Here is a 16,809-nt window from a genome sequence, read left to right as displayed (position 1 = left end):
AAAAAAAAAAAAAAAAAAAAAAAAAGCACAGAAAAAGTGCAAGAAATGGAGTCTAGTCACTGTCCTTCCTTCTCTTGTGGCTGTGGTGTCTGTCTTCATTCCTAAAAAAATAAAGAGACAGCTTTAGTTTTAACATCTTGTCCTTCTGTAAGCAACAAAGAAAAAAGGCCTCTGAAGTTGGCGTATATACCAACAAGCGCATAAATGACTTAAATTGCACTTGTAAACATCACACCTATCCAGGGAGAACCTGGGTTCTATAGTAAACAATTTAACACAAATGTATATAAAAAGTAATATCTAGAGTCTTCACAAGGTTAAAAAAAAAAAAAAAAAAAAAAAAAGAAGAAGAAGAAGAAGAAGAAGAAGAAGAAGAAGAAGAAGAAGAAGAAGAAGAAGAAGAAGAAGAAGAAGAAGAAGAAGAAGAAGAAGAAGAAGAAGAAGAAGAAGAAGAAGAAGAAGAAGAAGAAGAAGAAGAAGAAGAAGAAGAAGAAGAAGAAGAAGAAGAAGAAGAAGAAGAAGAAGAAGAAGAAGAAGAAGAAGAAGAAGAAGAAGAAGAAGAAGAAGAAGAAGAAGAAGAAGAAGAAGAAGAAGAAGAAGAAGAAGAAGAAGAAGAAGAAGAAGAAGAAGAAGAAGAAGAAGAAGAAGAAGAAGAAGAAGAAGAAGAAGAAGAAGAAGAAGAAGAAGAAGAAGAAGAAGAAGAAGAAGAAGAAGAAGAAGAAGAAGAAGAAGAAGAAGAAGAAGAAGAAGAAGAAGAAGAAGAAGAAGAAGAAGAAGAAGAAGAAGAAGAAGAAGAAGAAGAAGAAGAAGAAGAAGAAGAAGAAGAAGAAGAAGAAGAAGAAGAAGAAGAAGAAGAAGAAGAAGAAGAAGAAGAAGAAGAAGAAGAAGAAGAAGAAGAAGAAGAAGAAGAAGAAGAAGAAGAAGAAGAAGAAGAAGAAGAAGAAGAAGAAGAAGAAGAAGAAGAAGAAGAAGAAGAAGAAGAAGAAGAAGAAGAAGAAGAAGAAGAAGAAGAAGAAGAAGAAGAAGAAGAAGAAGAAGAAGAAGAAGAAGAAGAAGAAGAAGAAGAAGAAGAAGAAGAAGAAGAAGAAGAAGAAGAAGAAGAAGAAGAAGAAGAAGAAGAAGAAGAAGAAGAAGAAGAAGAAGAAGAAGAAGAAGAAGAAGAAGAAGAAGAAGAAGAAGAAGAAGAAGAAGAAGAAGAAGAAGAAGAAGAAGAAGAAGAAGAAGAAGAAGAAGAAGAAGAAGAAGAAGAAGAAGAAGAAGAAGAAGAAGAAGAAGAAGAAGAAGAAGAAGAAGAAGAAGAAGAAGAAGAAGAAGAAGAAGAAGAAGAAGAAGAAGAAGAAGAAGAAGAAGAAGAAGAAGAAGAAGAAGAAGAAGAAGAAGAAGAAGAAGAAGAAGAAGAAGAAGAAGAAGAAGAAGAAGAAGAAGAAGAAGAAGAAGAAGAAGAAGAAGAAGAAGAAGAAGAAGAAGAAGAAGAAGAAGAAGAAGAAGAAGAAGAAGAAGAAGAAGAAGAAGAAGAAGAAGAAGAAGAAGAAGAAGAAGAAGAAGAAGAAGAAGAAGAAGAAGAAGAAGAAGAAGAAGAAGAAGAAGAAGAAGAAGAAGAAGAAGAAGAAGAAGAAGAAGAAGAAGAAGAAGAAGAAGAAGAAGAAGAAGAAGAAGAAGAAGAAGAAGAAGAAGAAGAAGAAGAAGAAGAAGAAGAAGAAGAAGAAGAAGAAGAAGAAGAAGAAGAAGAAGAAGAAGAAGAAGAAGAAGAAGAAGAAGAAGAAGAAGAAGAAGAAGAAGAAGAAGAAGAAGAAGAAGAAGAAGAAGAAGAAGAAGAAGAAGAAGAAGAAGAAGAAGAAGAAGAAGAAGAAGAAGAAGAAGAAGAAGAAGAAGAAGAAGAAGAAGAAGAAGAAGAAGAAGAAGAAGAAGAAGAAGAAGAAGAAGAAGAAGAAGAAGAAGAAGAAGAAGAAGAAGAAGAAGAAGAAGAAGAAGAAGAAGAAGAAGAAGAAGAAGAAGAAGAAGAAGAAGAAGAAGAAGAAGAAGAAGAAGAAGAAGAAGAAGAAGAAGAAGAAGAAGAAGAAGAAGAAGAAGAAGAAGAAGAAGAAGAAGAAGAAGAAGAAGAAGAAGAAGAAGAAGAAGAAGAAGAAGAAGAAGAAGAAGAAGAAGAAGAAGAAGAAGAAGAAGAAGAAGAAGAAGAAGAAGAAGAAGAAGAAGAAGAAGAAGAAGAAGAAGAAGAAGAAGAAGAAGAAGAAGAAGAAGAAGAAGAAGAAGAAGAAGAAGAAGAAGAAGAAGAAGAAGAAGAAGAAGAAGAAGAAGAAGAAGAAGAAGAAGAAGAAGAAGAAGAAGAAGAAGAAGAAGAAGAAGAAGAAGAAGAAGAAGAAGAAGAAGAAGAAGGACACAAAAAATACACTTTAGCCCCGGACCATTTTGCTGGCCAAAGACCAGGCCACTTTTTGCCTCCCAAACAAAATTGACGTCCTTTTTTTTTCCCCCCACAAGTACAGCTTTTTTTTGGTGGTATTTGATCACCTCTGCGGTTTTTATTTTCTGCGCTATAAACAAAAAAATAGAGCAACAATTTTGAAAAAAAAAAAAAAGAAACTTCAATATGTTTTACATTTTGCTATAATAAATATCCCCAAATAAAAAAAAAAATATATATATATATATATATATATATATATATATATATATAACATAGAAAAAAAATAAATAAAATCGCAATAAGAGTCTATTGATTGGTGTGCGCAAAAGTTATGGCGTCTACAAAATAGAGGATAGTTTTACGGCATTTTTATTATTATTATTTTTTTTACTAGTAATGGCAGCGATCAGCGATTTTTCTTGTGAATGCGACATTATGGTGGACACATCAGACACTTTTGACGCTATTTAGGGACCATTGGCATTTTTACAGCGATCAGTGCTATAAAAATGCACAGATTACTGTAAAAATGACACTGGCAGGGGTTAACCTGTTGGGGCCAAGTGTGACCTAGGGAGTGCTTCTAACTGTTAGGGGGCGTGGCTTGCCGTGACACATCACTAATCGCTGTTCCCGATGACAGGGAACAGACGATCAGTGACAGGTCAGGGGAAGGACGGGGAGATGTGTTTACACTGACATCTCCCCGTTTTTCAGCTCTGACTCAATCGCAGGACACTGGCGGACAGAGTACGCGGGCACGGTCACGGAGCTCGCAACAGGGTAGCGAGAGCATGGCCACACGGCTCGCAAATTAAAGGGGATGTATGTATGTATGTATGTATGTATGTATGTATGTATGTATGTATGTATATATATATATATATATATATATATATATATATATATATATATATATATATATATATATATATATATATATATATATGCCCATTTGCGCAGCCGCGCCATGCTGTTGACGTATACGTTTGTGCGGTGGTCGGGAAGCGGTTAAAGTGTGACCTAGCAACCTATGAACATCCTACCAAATACTAAGCAATTGTTGCAACTAACTGGTTAACCAATCTAAAAAAGTTATTCTTTGGCAGAAGGTTTTTTTTTTTTTTTTACCTTCATGCATTCTATGCAATAAGGGAAAAAAATAAATACCCACACACTTCTGGGTGCAGCTCCTCCCCCGCAGACCCCTCTTTATACTTACCCGAGCCCCATCTCGATCCAGCAATGTGCATGAAAGCAGCGGCTCTCCCAGGTTTCTCTCCCTTAATTAGCTCAAACAGCCAGTGAGCCACTGAGAAAGAGGCCGAGCCATAATGTGTGTGTGTGAGAATAGATAATGTCCTTTAACATGAGAACGGCTGGAGTGCTAGCCTGCTCGAGCGCCCCAAAAGCAAGATGCTTGCTATTGGAGGTGCTCGGTTGGGAAGGGAGCCAGGACCACTGGTGGGGGATCCAAAAAGTAGAGGATCGGGGCTGCTCTGTGCAAAACCATTGCACAGATCAGGCAAGTATAACATTTGTTAATTTATTTTTTTAATACCATTAGAATCACTTTAAAATGTACTGCAAACCTAAAACAGTAAGGCCCCTTTCACACCTGCGGACCGTATGTCCGCTTTTTCATCCATACGTTGCGGATGAAAAAAGGGACATGCATTGGTCCCTATGAGATTGCGGGTGTCAGCGGATGAACATCCACTGACACCCGATCTCGTCCGCCTCCGCAAAGCTCCGATTATGCAGACGGAAGAAAACCCTATTTTTCCTTCCGTCTGCGGATCGGGTGAACACGAACATACGGTCCGCGTTCATCCGATCCTCCCATAGGGGAGAGCGGAGAAAATACAGGGCGGTCCCTGCACAGTGTGCGGGGACCTCCCTGTCATCCGACGGCTCAGCGGGGATCAGTGGAGCGATCCCCCCTGAGCATACAGAGGCGGATCATTACTGATCCACCCTGTGTGAAAGTGGCCTAACGCAAAAAGGCAAAAAGTGCCACCATTAAAAAAAAAAAAAAAAAAAAAACAACACATTAAAAATAAACTAACCAGGTCCCACAGAGTCCCTACCCATACATTGCTGAAAATTAGGTATTGAGGAGATCCATTGAGCGTATTTATTATTATAATATGGTTTCACACAAGCAGAGCGGCCGATTTCTTCTGACGGGGATTGTGGTAGTTTTGTATTTAGTTCTCTGGTCATTATACAGTGTGGTGTGGTTCTAGTTTGAGTTGAAGCAGTATTAAACCCAAAAGCAAAAATATAAGTTGCAGCTTACAAGATCTTAGATATGGTTGTGGCATTTGGCTTTTTGTTAAGGCTTCTTTCCCTTTATTTTTACCAGGTGATCTGGCCAACGAGTCTGTTTTTTCAACCCCCCCCCCCAATTAAAAAAACAGATAGCCTTTATCCAAAAGTAGAAAAATGTTTACATTTCGCACTTTGAATGGCAATTGCATGGTCATGCAAAACTGTACCCATATGATTTTTCTCTTATTCCTCGAGACAGATAGAGCTCTCTTTTGGTGGTATTTAATCGCCACTGTGTTTTTAATTTTATGCTAAACAAAAAAAAAAAAAAAAGTATATCTACTAAAATAATTTTTCTGCCTCACTGATGCCTGGATGGGTGGCACTGACACAGATGATCAGTGCCCCGTGGTAAAAAAAAAAAAAAAAAAAACACACCCTCCATTATTCTCAGCTAGCTTTGTTAATCTATGCAACGTATGGGTGATCAGGCATATAGTGCACTTCAATGTAAACACTGTTCACAAAACATGAGCACATGTACTTTAAAGTATTTACAATTAGGAGTCCTGCTGCAGAAATCCGTGACATGCAATTTAAGAGGAAAGTCCCAATAAGCCATTAACATCATTGAGTTAAAAGCAGGGATACAATCAAACATAGAAATCAATAAGAATGCATTACTGCTAAACACTCATTGGGGTTGATTTACTAAAAGCAAATCCACTTTGTACTACAAGTGCACTTGGAAGTGCAGTCGCTGTAAATCTGAGGGGAAGATCTGGAATCAGGGGAAGCTCTGCTGATTTTTTCATCCAATCAAAAACCGCTGTTTTTTTTTCTCCCTGCATGTCCCCCTCAGATCTACAGCGACTGCACTTCCAAGTGCACTTGCAGTGCAAAGTGGATTTGAAAAAAATCAACCCCACTGTATTGATTTTGGAGTGACATAATGCAAACCTTGGCTACGGAACTCTGCACCTTGCTACCATTTCATTTTAGTATGGCACACTTGCTATTGTGCTGTATATTAGAGAATAAAAATAAGAAAAGCTTGCCTGTCTTTTTTAGGTCTAAATCCCCTGTCTCTTTCTCTGCTTCGGCGTTTGCGTGGACTTCTGCTGCGCTCTTTCCTTCGACCAGATCGATGCTTGTCCCTTTGACTTCCTAAAGACTGTCTGGACTCAACAGATGGAGATCTTTGCTGCTCCTTTCTGTGTATAAAATGTTAAAAGGGTCATCAGGTTACATTTCATTGAATTATAAGAGCATTCCAACAACATGAAATGTTATAGTAGGAAAATCATTAAAGTGATACTAAACACACACAAACTCTTTAATTTACATTGTCCATTCCCTTTCTGTATGTGGATAATGGCACTGTAATTATAAAAAATAAATAAAAATCTAAGTATCATTTTTTCCTAATCAATATACAGCTGTCACATGACCCAGATCTTTCCCAGCCTGTCTGCAGGGAAACATGGGCAGGAGGAGCCTAAAGTACTCTGCTGCTGGACACGCTTTAGTATAAGAGAGTATAAATGAATAATTGATATTGTGTTCAGTGGGCATGGAGAGAGGGAGGGAGTGGGCTGTCATTTACCACTGTGTATACACCCACATTCTGACTCTATAGTCACAAGGGCTACTCAGATGTGATAGGGGGAAATGCTCAGAGTAGAAAACACACTGCATACTGAGCATGTGCACTAGCTGCCAACACTGCTCTTCAAAATCCCCAACTGCAGTGGAGACATGAACAGGAGGGGGGGACAAAACAGCAGGTCTTCTGCAGAATACAGAAAATGAATCCCAGAGTGAGTATGTAATACAGCATTTGATAGTTTTTAATGATGTGGGTTTAATGTCATTTGAACCATTTATAATTAGGGCGATCTTGTTATAATGGGCAGATAGCCTTCAGGCTTACCTATTAAATGAGGAGGAAGAAATGGAGGAGCTAGCATCATCATGCATTTCATCACGCAAACTGCTGGTCAGCTCTTCCATATGAACATTGATGACATCTCGTATTATCTGGATTAAAAAAAATAAAAAAAGTAGCTGTGCATAAAATGAAAGGACACACACACTCACCAAGGCAAGGCACAGTATAGTAGAGATATAAAAGAAACTTGGGGAAAATAAAAATAAAAAATGCAAACGTGTTACACCTCCCCCTGTTTATAAAACGTACCCATCATATTCCCCATTGGATGCGTTTCCATTGCAGCAGATTCAAAATCAGTACTATGTACCACTAACCAATATTGGTGCCAATACTATGCATTTGTACTTGTACAAATGCTTAGATACCAATTACCATTTGAGCCCATACAAAAATGAATGGGTTCAAATCGCACTGCAAAAAATCGCATGTAATTTGAACAGGAGTTCCTGTCCGAATCACATGTGGTTTCCCGCACTGCTCCTGTATGAACCCAAGCTTGTCATACATAGTGACTTCAGCCTAGGTTCACATAGGAGTGGTGCGGGAAACCGCATGCGATGCGGACAGGAATCGCACTGCACTCCTGTTCAAATCACATGCGATACTTTGCAGTGCTATTTGAGCCCATTCATTTTGTATGGGCTCAAATCGCACCCGCAAAAGGTCCGAGTAATTGGTATCATCGAGTACAAGTATTGGTACTCATACTCGCCGGAAAAAAACAGGTATCGTGCATCCCTAACCAGTATAGATCTGAATACTCACACTATTTAAACTTGTAAATTCCCTTCATATTGTAATCCTCTAGCCCTTTTTCCATCTCCCAAATGTCTGTACACATCTTCTCAAACTAAGGCATCATCTCCCATCTTCAACATTCAAATTGTTGACCTACTGTGCAATATACTGTACTAATGATAGATATCAGACAGTTACTGGTTAAATCTACCCTAAAATTGACATTTTACTGTCCATTATTGCTGGAAGGTTTACCCATGTCAATACCAGGCACTTTTACCCCCCTCCTTCCAAGGGCAATTTTCAGCTTTCAGTGCTGTTGCATGGCTGCGCAATTGTCATTCAAAGTGCAACACTGTACTCAAACAAGCTTTTTATCATTGTATGCACACACAAAGCTTTTTTTTGGTGGTATTTAATCACCACTGGTTTTTTGTTTGTTTTTTGCTAAATAAAACGTAAAAGAACTGAAAAAAAAAAAAAAAGAAGCGGAGTTATAAAAATGTTGCAAATAATTGTTCTGCATAAATTTGGCTCAAAAACGTATTCTGCTACATTTCTTAAGTGCAAATAACCCAAATCAGTGATATTTGGTCTGTCCACAAGCTATGGTATTTATCTGAAAATTACTCAATCCTGATGAACTCATGGCCCTAAGATGCCAGGACAGTAGAAATGGCGAACCTTGGCACCCCAGATGTTTTGAAACTACATTTCCCATCATGCTCATGCACTCTGCAGTATAGTGGAGCATCGTGGGAAATGTGTTACCAAAACATCTGGGGTGCCAAGGTTCGCCATCACTGGTATTTAGCAAGAGGCATGGCAGGTTTTTTGAAGTTGTGTTTATTTGCACTTTTTGGAAAAAGGAATTAAAAAAGGAAAAAAATAATTTCTCAATTTTTATTTCTTTACATACTGTCATCAGTATTTTTTTTAAAACACACTGACCAGAGAAATATACTGTAATGTTAGCATAGCAACATTGTCATCAAGATTTTCTTTGTTTTTACACACACACACACCCACCCACCCACCCATTGATCTAAACAAGCATTTTACTGAATGAGACTGAATCATGCTAAAGCTAAAAATCACATGGTACAAATGGGCTGTGGTTGGCCCTGTCTGTACCATGTGATCAAATTGACCAATCACAGCTAACAACACATTTGTACACATTGGATTACTTGAAAAGAAGCTATCTGTTTACAACTGTCATGTAACCTGCTGTCATTCATCATGGTGGTCACATGGTACCAGCAGTGAGCCGGTACTCTGATCGCAGCCACGCGATCGGTGCATCCTGATAAGATGTCATGACGTCCAGTCAGGATGGAAAAGCATCCACCCAGCCAATAGCAGATTCTGAAAGTCTGCCATTGGCCGGGCTGTTGTGTACGTTACAGGAGAAACGGAGGGCGTTACAGTGTTTTGGTGAATTAGTTTGAATGTTTAACAGATAATTTGGACATTTAGCTACAAAAATAGCGGCCTTAATATGGCCTATGGTACCTATCCACAGCAGATAAATAAACTAAGATAGTCTGAAGAATAAAAATAATACATTTTCAAACTACAAATGAATAACTACACAACCACAGTCACAACAGTAATGCCTCATACACACGACCAGTTTTCCCGTTGGGAAAACTGGCAGTCTGTATGCTCCATGGCAGTTTTACCGACAGAAAAACCACCGGGGAATCCTGGTAGGAAAAATTAGAACATGTTCTCTTTTTTCCTGCCGCGATTCCCGGCGGTCTTTTTCCCTATGGGAAACATTGCAGTGGAGCCTACACACGGCCGGGATTCGCAGCCAAAGCTCTCACCGTAGTTTTCCCGAAGGGAAAACCTCTGGTGTGTACAGGGGGAAAGTTACCGAGCAGGTTCTCGGTTTTCCCCCTGGTATTCCCGGTGGACTTTTTACCGCCGGGAATCCCGGTCGTGTGTTCGTGTTGTAAAGTCTGCTTAACAAAGGTCATTGGGTCAAGCTGAAATGTATGCAGACGTGAGAATGAGGCAGAGCAGTGTCTTATCCCTAATTGGACACCTATGTGTAACTGAAGTAAAATAAACCGGAGCGCTCTGGGAATCCCTTAAAATGTATTAAAAAAAATGTTTTTGGAAAACAATTGCCCCAAAACCATTATGCTTTTTAGTAAACTGACAAAGTATTACCTCTGTGTAGGATTTCTGTGTTATGTGAACATTCTTCGCCCTGTAAGACTGTCGTCTCCTTTTGTAGTCCCTCATTTCTGCCATGATTTCAAGATGGGACTTTGGACACTTCTGGTCATCGTCTTCGTGGAAAATACAGACATGGATACCAGTTACATTTAACAGAAAGGAATCAAGGTTTTTTATTTTTTTACTAAAAACAAACAATTCAGTCAAAATGAATTCAGAGTGGCTTAAATAAAGTAACACAGAAAAGAAACATGTACCGTGTTTGATCTTGGCAGTTAAATCCTCAAACAGATCTGCTTCATTCATCTCAGAACCAGATTTATCCGCTTTTGTCTTTTGTGTAACATAGTCATAGATGGCAAGGCGATCGGCAGACGTTAAATCACAGATTGCATGCTTGTGAGTCAGAGGAACTTCAGCAGGAAAAGATGAATATACACCTAAAGTACAAAAGATCAATTTATTTACATACTCAAGTATATTGTATTGTTTTATATGAATTAAAAGGCCTGAAAAATCAAAACCAACAAAGTTGTATCCTACACACTAGGAAAAGTTTGCATCTAAAAAGGGTTTCCTAGCAGCAGAAAACACCAGTGTTGCATCTCCCATTATCTTCTCTATGGGCGTTTCGAGACCTTTGTACATAACCTAAGATACATCACTACTGTTCTCCAGAGCAGAAATGTGCATACTCGGCTGATACCGACTGTATATTAACTTTCTAAAACAGACTGGTTGAATCTTCTACCTAGATCTCATATCTATAGACAAACTTCAGAATACACTACATAAGACATTCTAAATGTACAGCTTAGCGCTTGGAAAACAAAACCAATAATGTATAATCTCATTTAGGATCTCACTACTATAAATCTGTTTAACTCTTAGCAAAATCTTCTCAAATCATTCATATCATCTGTTAAAATTTGGGCAACATGATTACAAAATCAAGTACTTAGATTAGAAGTACAGGATCTCACAAAAGTGAGTACACCCCTCACATTTTTGTAAATATTTTATTATATCTTTTCACGTGACAACACTAAAGAAGTGGCACTTTGCTACAATGTAAAGTAGTGAGCGTACAGCTTGTATAACAGTGTACATTTGCTGTCTCCTCAAAATACTCAACACACAGCCATTAATGTCTAAACTGCTGGCAGCAAAAGCGAGTACACTCCCAAGTGAAAATGTCCAAATTTCACAGTACATGTTTGAATTCATGGTTCCCTCAGTGAACTGTAGCTCCCCAGTGCCGGAAGCACTCATGCAGCCCAGGCCATGACACTCCCACCACCATGCTTGACTGTAGGCAAGACACACTTGTCTTTGTACTTCTCACCTGGTTGCCTCCACACACGCTTGACACCATCTGAGCCAAATAAGTTTATCTTGGTCTCATTAGACCACAGAACATGGTACCAGTAATCCATGTCCTTAGTCTCTTTCTCTTCAGCAAACTATTTGCGGGTTTTCTTGTGCATCATCTTTAGAAAAGGCTTCCTTCTGGGATAACAGACATGCAGACCAATTTGATGCAGTGTGGCGTATGGTCTGAGCACTGACAGGCCGACCCTCTACCCCTTTAACCTTTGCAGCAATGCTGGCAGCACTCATACGTCTATTTACCAAAGACAACCTCTGGATATGATGCTGAGCACTTGCACTCAACTTCTTTGGTCGACCATGACGAGGCCTGTTCTGAGTAGATTTTTCACTTAGCAGTGTCATTAATGGCTGCGTGTCGAGTTATTCTCATGGGACAGCAAATTTACATCATTCTACAAGCTGTAAACCACTATTTTACATTGTAGCAAAATGTAATTTCTTCAGTGTTGTCACATGAAAAAATAATAATATTTACAAAAATGTGAGGGGTGTACTCACTTTTGTGAGATACTGTATAATGTTCAGGGGTTCCAATTAATGTTTTAGCAAATACTAAAATTTAAACTTCTATACAAAAAGTTCCAGAAAAGGATTGGTCAGCAAGTTGTTAAAAATCCCATCAATGGTTCCCATCAGTGCCATATTTGTACAATTTGCAAGGTAGCTAGAATTAGGGAAAAAAATGCAGTTCCTTTACATCTACCAGCACAGGAAGGGAACTTTAAATTAATGATTGCATTACATGCAATACGAGATATGTAGTAGATCTCCTGCAGTGGCCATGTAACAAGCTATATATAGGCAGAACCACTGGGAGCTTGTATATAATATTACAAAAAGGTCTCCACACTCCCAGTCTATCAGCACACGTTAGGAGGCATCACAACAGGGACCCTTTTAGTATTTCGTTTATGGATAATGGTCAATGTAAACCACATTGGAGGGGTTGAAATAAGACCCCCACGTTCTCCAAAATGGATTTACACAATGAAGACCTCTACCCCTTATGGCAGGGGTGTCAAACTCAATTTCATTGCAGGCTGCATTAGCATTATTTTTGCCCTGAAAGTGCTGGACTAGATGTCCAGAGCACCCCAACCCCCCTATATCAGGTGTCAAGAGTCCCGCCCCCCCCCCCACCACCAGAAGTCGAGACCCTCACATTACAGTGCACCCCCTTAAATTGTGTTGCCGACGAGAGAAAGCTGAGGGTGGAGCTGGAAAGCAGAACGTGCAGGGTCTTAAGGAGGAACAGAAATAGGCTAGGGTCAGCAGCCAGAGTCTGCTTCATGCCGAAACCAGGGGAGACCAAGATGAGGGGGTGCTGTGGCTGCACAGAATCTGTAGGAGGAGTTCTGTCCTCTCTGCTTCCAACTGCAGAGACAGACTGAGGGCAGAGATAAGGGGAGTGCCACAGCGGCAGGAGAGAGGCGAGGGACACATGAAATGGCCCTGTGGACCGGATTCGGCCTGCAGGCCTTGTGTTTTACACATGTGCCTTATGGGCTAAATGGTGACTTAGACATACGTAGTTTTATTCAAATATAAAATGTGCAGCACAAATGACATAAATTAATAGAGAACCATAACTATATTAAAATATATTAGAAAGAGTCCATAAAGTGCACAAGTGAAAAAAGTTCCAAAACGTGCTCCAAAACAATGGTGACTGTAGTGCGATATTCTTCTTAAGATCAGTGACCCACAGGAAAAAGATCCTCCACCAAAGACTAAGGATGTCCTCTCACCTCAGCAATTCGACCTGTGGCTAGGTCAAAAAGCATGTAATAATCCTCCAGGGTATGGATGGGATCAGCAATCAATAGACCAGCTCTAAGTATCCCCAGATAAAACCAGCAATCAGCAAGACATGGTGGAGGATCTTTTTCCTGTGGGTCACTGATCTTAAGAAGAATATCGCACTACAGTCACCATTGTTTTGGAACTTTTTTCACTTGTGCACTTTATGGACTCTTTCTAATATATTTTAATATAGTTATGGTTCTCTATTAATTTATGTCATTTGCGCTGCACTTTTTATATTTGATTCCATTTTGGGACATTTTATTTGGATTGATCCTGCAGTGCTGGCTTGCAATATTTAATTATTGTTTATTGTTATATTTTTTTCCAGCGCTGAATTACTTCACTTTTCTATTTTCATACGTAGTTTTATTGACAATACTTGAGTTCTGCTTTCCCATTTAAACAACCTCCTGTTTTTTTCACTTCAATTTTTGATATCCAAAATCAGCTATGTGACTGCAGGTTTAATACAATTATTTTGACAGACATACATTTAAGTTCCTCATTATGATTTTTTTACAGGAAACATTCCTTCTTTGGGGTATGTATTGGTATGCTTCTGAGAATTATCCCCAGTATATAGAATACCAATCTTAAAAAAAAAAAAATTTTTTAATGATTAGATAGATACCTGTAATTTATTGATTTCCCCCCGTTTTACAGTACCCATCAGTTTTCTTGCCAAATCTTTCCCCATGTACTCTTACGGTCTCACGAGTTGATTTTTTACGTAGATTTACTATGCCACTATGCAATTTTGCTAGTGCAAAATGGCATCTGTTTTTTTTTATAGCTTACTACTATTCACTTGCTGTTATCAAGCACTGGGAATATGCCCATGTTTACAGTCTTTAACAAAATGGTACCGGTTCTCTAAAGCCACCCTCTAGCGTTTGCACAGTAACCACATAAACATCGAGCTGATCAGTCCTCAGATGTGTACCCACATGGCTTCTATGGATGGGAGATACTGGTACTTCGCCATAGATTGGAGGGTGCAAGACTCCAATTTGATGTACTTTGTTTTACATGTTGTGACAATCCTCGGAAATATGGTCGCGCCCTCCAACAAACTGGCTTGTGAACCAGCTTAGTCCACAAAAAAAAAATGGAGTTAGGCTTTAAGGTGCTGGAACCCCACTTTAAGGCGTAAAGCATTGGTTACCCCCAACACTTCATATTCCTGATATGTGCCTGCTGTACCATGTACTTGCATGAGAAAGTATCCTGTTCTCTTTGTATAACTTCCTTTGTATGAAATGGTGTTCATGCTAGTTCACATGCTTTCCCATTAACCCTTCACTGCCAAATCCGTACGCCATACAGACCTACAGAAGTGCCCGCAAGAGGCCAAGTCAGTACAGCGTACGGACCCGCATTCTCCCTCTCCTATAAGCTCATGCTCACTTCAATGACCATAAGCTTATATCAGAATTTTGTTCAACAGACTCTGCTGAACAATTCTATATATCTGATCAGCGGAATACAAACCGCTTATCAGAGTTATTAACCCCTAATGTGACTGCCCCTTCCATGCCGCTGGTTCTTTTGTCACCTGCCTCTCCACCCTCACTGCACCCTTCCATCTAAAACTCCCCCCCCCACTCCATTTCCTACACCCCACTTCTTTTCACCCCAGCACTAAATTACCCCCTCCACCCGATCAGGCCCCCACCCTGCAAACCTGCTCCCTGCAGCCACCATCATATTAGCCAGCATCCCACCTCTTCCACTACCGCCGGCTTCACGTGCTGCATAGGGCCTGGGGGGGGGGGGACCAAATGTGTGTCCCCGCCAGTCAGATCACCCCCCCACCCAAACTGCCCCCGCACACCTGATCCATGGCCGCTCTGAGCTGCGTCTCTCCTTCCCCTCCCTCCGCCTGCATCTTCTTCCTACACAGATCTCTGTGCAAGTAGGGGCTTGGGGGCTTAGTAAACGTGTGTTTACTAAGCTGCGCCCTGTAGAAGAGAGGGCGCATGCAGCGATCACTACTGATCGCTGCTATATGCCCACTGACAGCCGATACATTGTAACCGCATTCATTTTATGGATGAAATCTATACAGTGCTACAGAGAGAAGGGACTATCTTTGGTCCCTTTCTCTGTCTCAAAAAAAAAAAAAAATATGATATGGGGGACTTTTCAGACCTCTGATTTCACACCAGACTCTCCCCCCAAATAATAATATTATTAAAAAATTATATATATATATATATATATATATATATATATATATATATATATATATATATATATATATAACATTTTTATTAATAATAATATTATTATTTGGGGGGGGGGGGGTGGAGAGTCTGCTGTGAGATTAGAGGTCTAAAAAGACCCCCATATCTTTTTTTTTTTTTTTACAACAACAACAACAGCAGCAGCAGATACCCCCTCCACAGATACCTCATCATCTCCTCCCGGCTAATCTGATCCATCCCGACTGGCCAGGAGGAGAAGCCGGAAGACGGTAGCGAGCATTAATTTGCTATTGTCACAAGTGGGTGGGTTCAGGGAGCAATGCTCTTCCTCTCCCCCCCCCCCCCCAGGCTCTAATTGGACTCATACGAGTCAGGCACCCAACAGGGGGGCGGCGCCCAAACACCCCTAATGGCCTGCCTGCTTCTGGTATAACCCCATTCATATAAAGCGGACTCTGTCAAGCAGATCCACCTGCTTAGCGGGGGTTCTGTCTGCTCATTTCCACTGAGCAGGCGAATGACAGGTCTGTGTTCGCTCCACTGATGCAGAGCAGACATGGACACATCTCGCTATTCTCTATAGGACGGTCGGAAGGAAACGGACCGCTTGTCCATTTCCATCGGATGCAATTCGATCCAATCTGCTAGATGGATGGGAAATGAAATGCTCATCCCTGTTTTTAGTGGACTGGATCAGATACAGGCAGATGTAAACTGACACATGCCCATTTACATCAGTCTCTCCATAGAGAATAGTTTGGTCCGATTAGGCAAAAATGCCTAGTATCAGCAAAAATGTCGGTGCAACCCTACTTATTACCTTAATAAAATTTCTGTCATAGAAATGTAATAGGTTGGACATTGTACCAACAACCTCCATTTTCCTAGTCTTCTCTCTCCTTTCCTACTAATGCAGTTCAAATTTTTGTCACAATCTTCTGGCACCGCTGGAATCGGGAGCTTTGACTCACATTCGTAAAGGTCAGACATTGGCACTTATGAATAGGGTCTGGCAAGAAATTAGGTGTATAATGAAATTTGAAGGGGCTTCTGAGTATTTAACACTTTGGGGAATAGAAATTATAAAGAACTATGCAAATGGAGGGATTTTAGCATTGGTGATCTTTTGAAGAAACAACCAATTTATTGCAATAGGGGCATACCTAATAATTTAAATAAACTCTGAAAATCGTGAATATTGGCCCCATCTTTATAAGCCTCTGCTAGTCCTTTGTAGGATGGTCAAGTTTGGTTTATGATAGTAAGTAGGGATTCTGAAGAAAAATTGGGGATTGGTGGCCTTACCAGTGGGTAGATAAGAAAGCATGAATTAATCCACTTATAGTAGTAACTTCCTTCATAGACATTAGGTATACTGTTTATTACATCATGTGAACACTGGATTAGTGGAACAGGCCGGCCCCCCCCGGTTATTGATGCCGTTATCTGTAAAGTTTTATAATGCTTGTTATGTTGTGTAGATGATATGGGATGGGAAGAGGAGGAAGAGAATAAAAAAGATGTAATAAAAAAAATTCTGAATATGCTTTGGATTGACCTCATGTAATGCCTTGGACAGGATGGAATGTTTGTATTATTTTAATAATATATTGGCTTTATTTTCCTATATGAATGTAATTTGGTCTGTAATGAATATTTTTCAATAAAGAAATAAGAAAAAAGAAAAAATTAAAATAAGCAAGGTGCTTAAAGCTGAACTCTTGGTATGTAATCTATTGTATAGCTATATGGGTCCAGCTTGGACCAATTTGAGTATGCATATGCCATACTCATGGGACCACTGTGGCAGTGTGTAATTACTGTTTTCCCAGTTCCAAATTCAA

General features: G+C 39.7%; 1 protein-coding gene across 1 annotated transcript in view; it reads right to left on the bottom strand.

The window, feature by feature from the left end:
- Nucleotides 1-14: 14 nt before the first annotated feature.
- The window catches only part of SNRNP48 (small nuclear ribonucleoprotein U11/U12 subunit 48), a 29,241-nt gene continuing 12,446 nt past the window's right edge, over nucleotides 15-16,809 (bottom strand). Inside the window, exons 5-9 of the mRNA XM_040353685.1 lie at nucleotides 9,818-10,000; nucleotides 9,552-9,673; nucleotides 6,612-6,718; nucleotides 5,737-5,892; nucleotides 15-101 (exon numbers count right to left, since the gene is read on the bottom strand). Coding sequence (XP_040209619.1) covers nucleotides 53-101; nucleotides 5,737-5,892; nucleotides 6,612-6,718; nucleotides 9,552-9,673; nucleotides 9,818-10,000 — 617 coding nt within the window. The 3' untranslated portion in view covers nucleotides 15-52. The remainder of the gene's footprint in view (nucleotides 102-5,736; nucleotides 5,893-6,611; nucleotides 6,719-9,551; nucleotides 9,674-9,817; nucleotides 10,001-16,809) is intronic.

The sequence above is a fragment of the Rana temporaria genome, chromosome 5 (genome assembly GCF_905171775.1).
Source record: "Rana temporaria chromosome 5, aRanTem1.1, whole genome shotgun sequence".
Classification (NCBI taxonomy): domain Eukaryota; kingdom Metazoa; phylum Chordata; class Amphibia; order Anura; family Ranidae; genus Rana; species Rana temporaria.
This window is presented reverse-complemented; position numbering and strand designations above follow the sequence as displayed.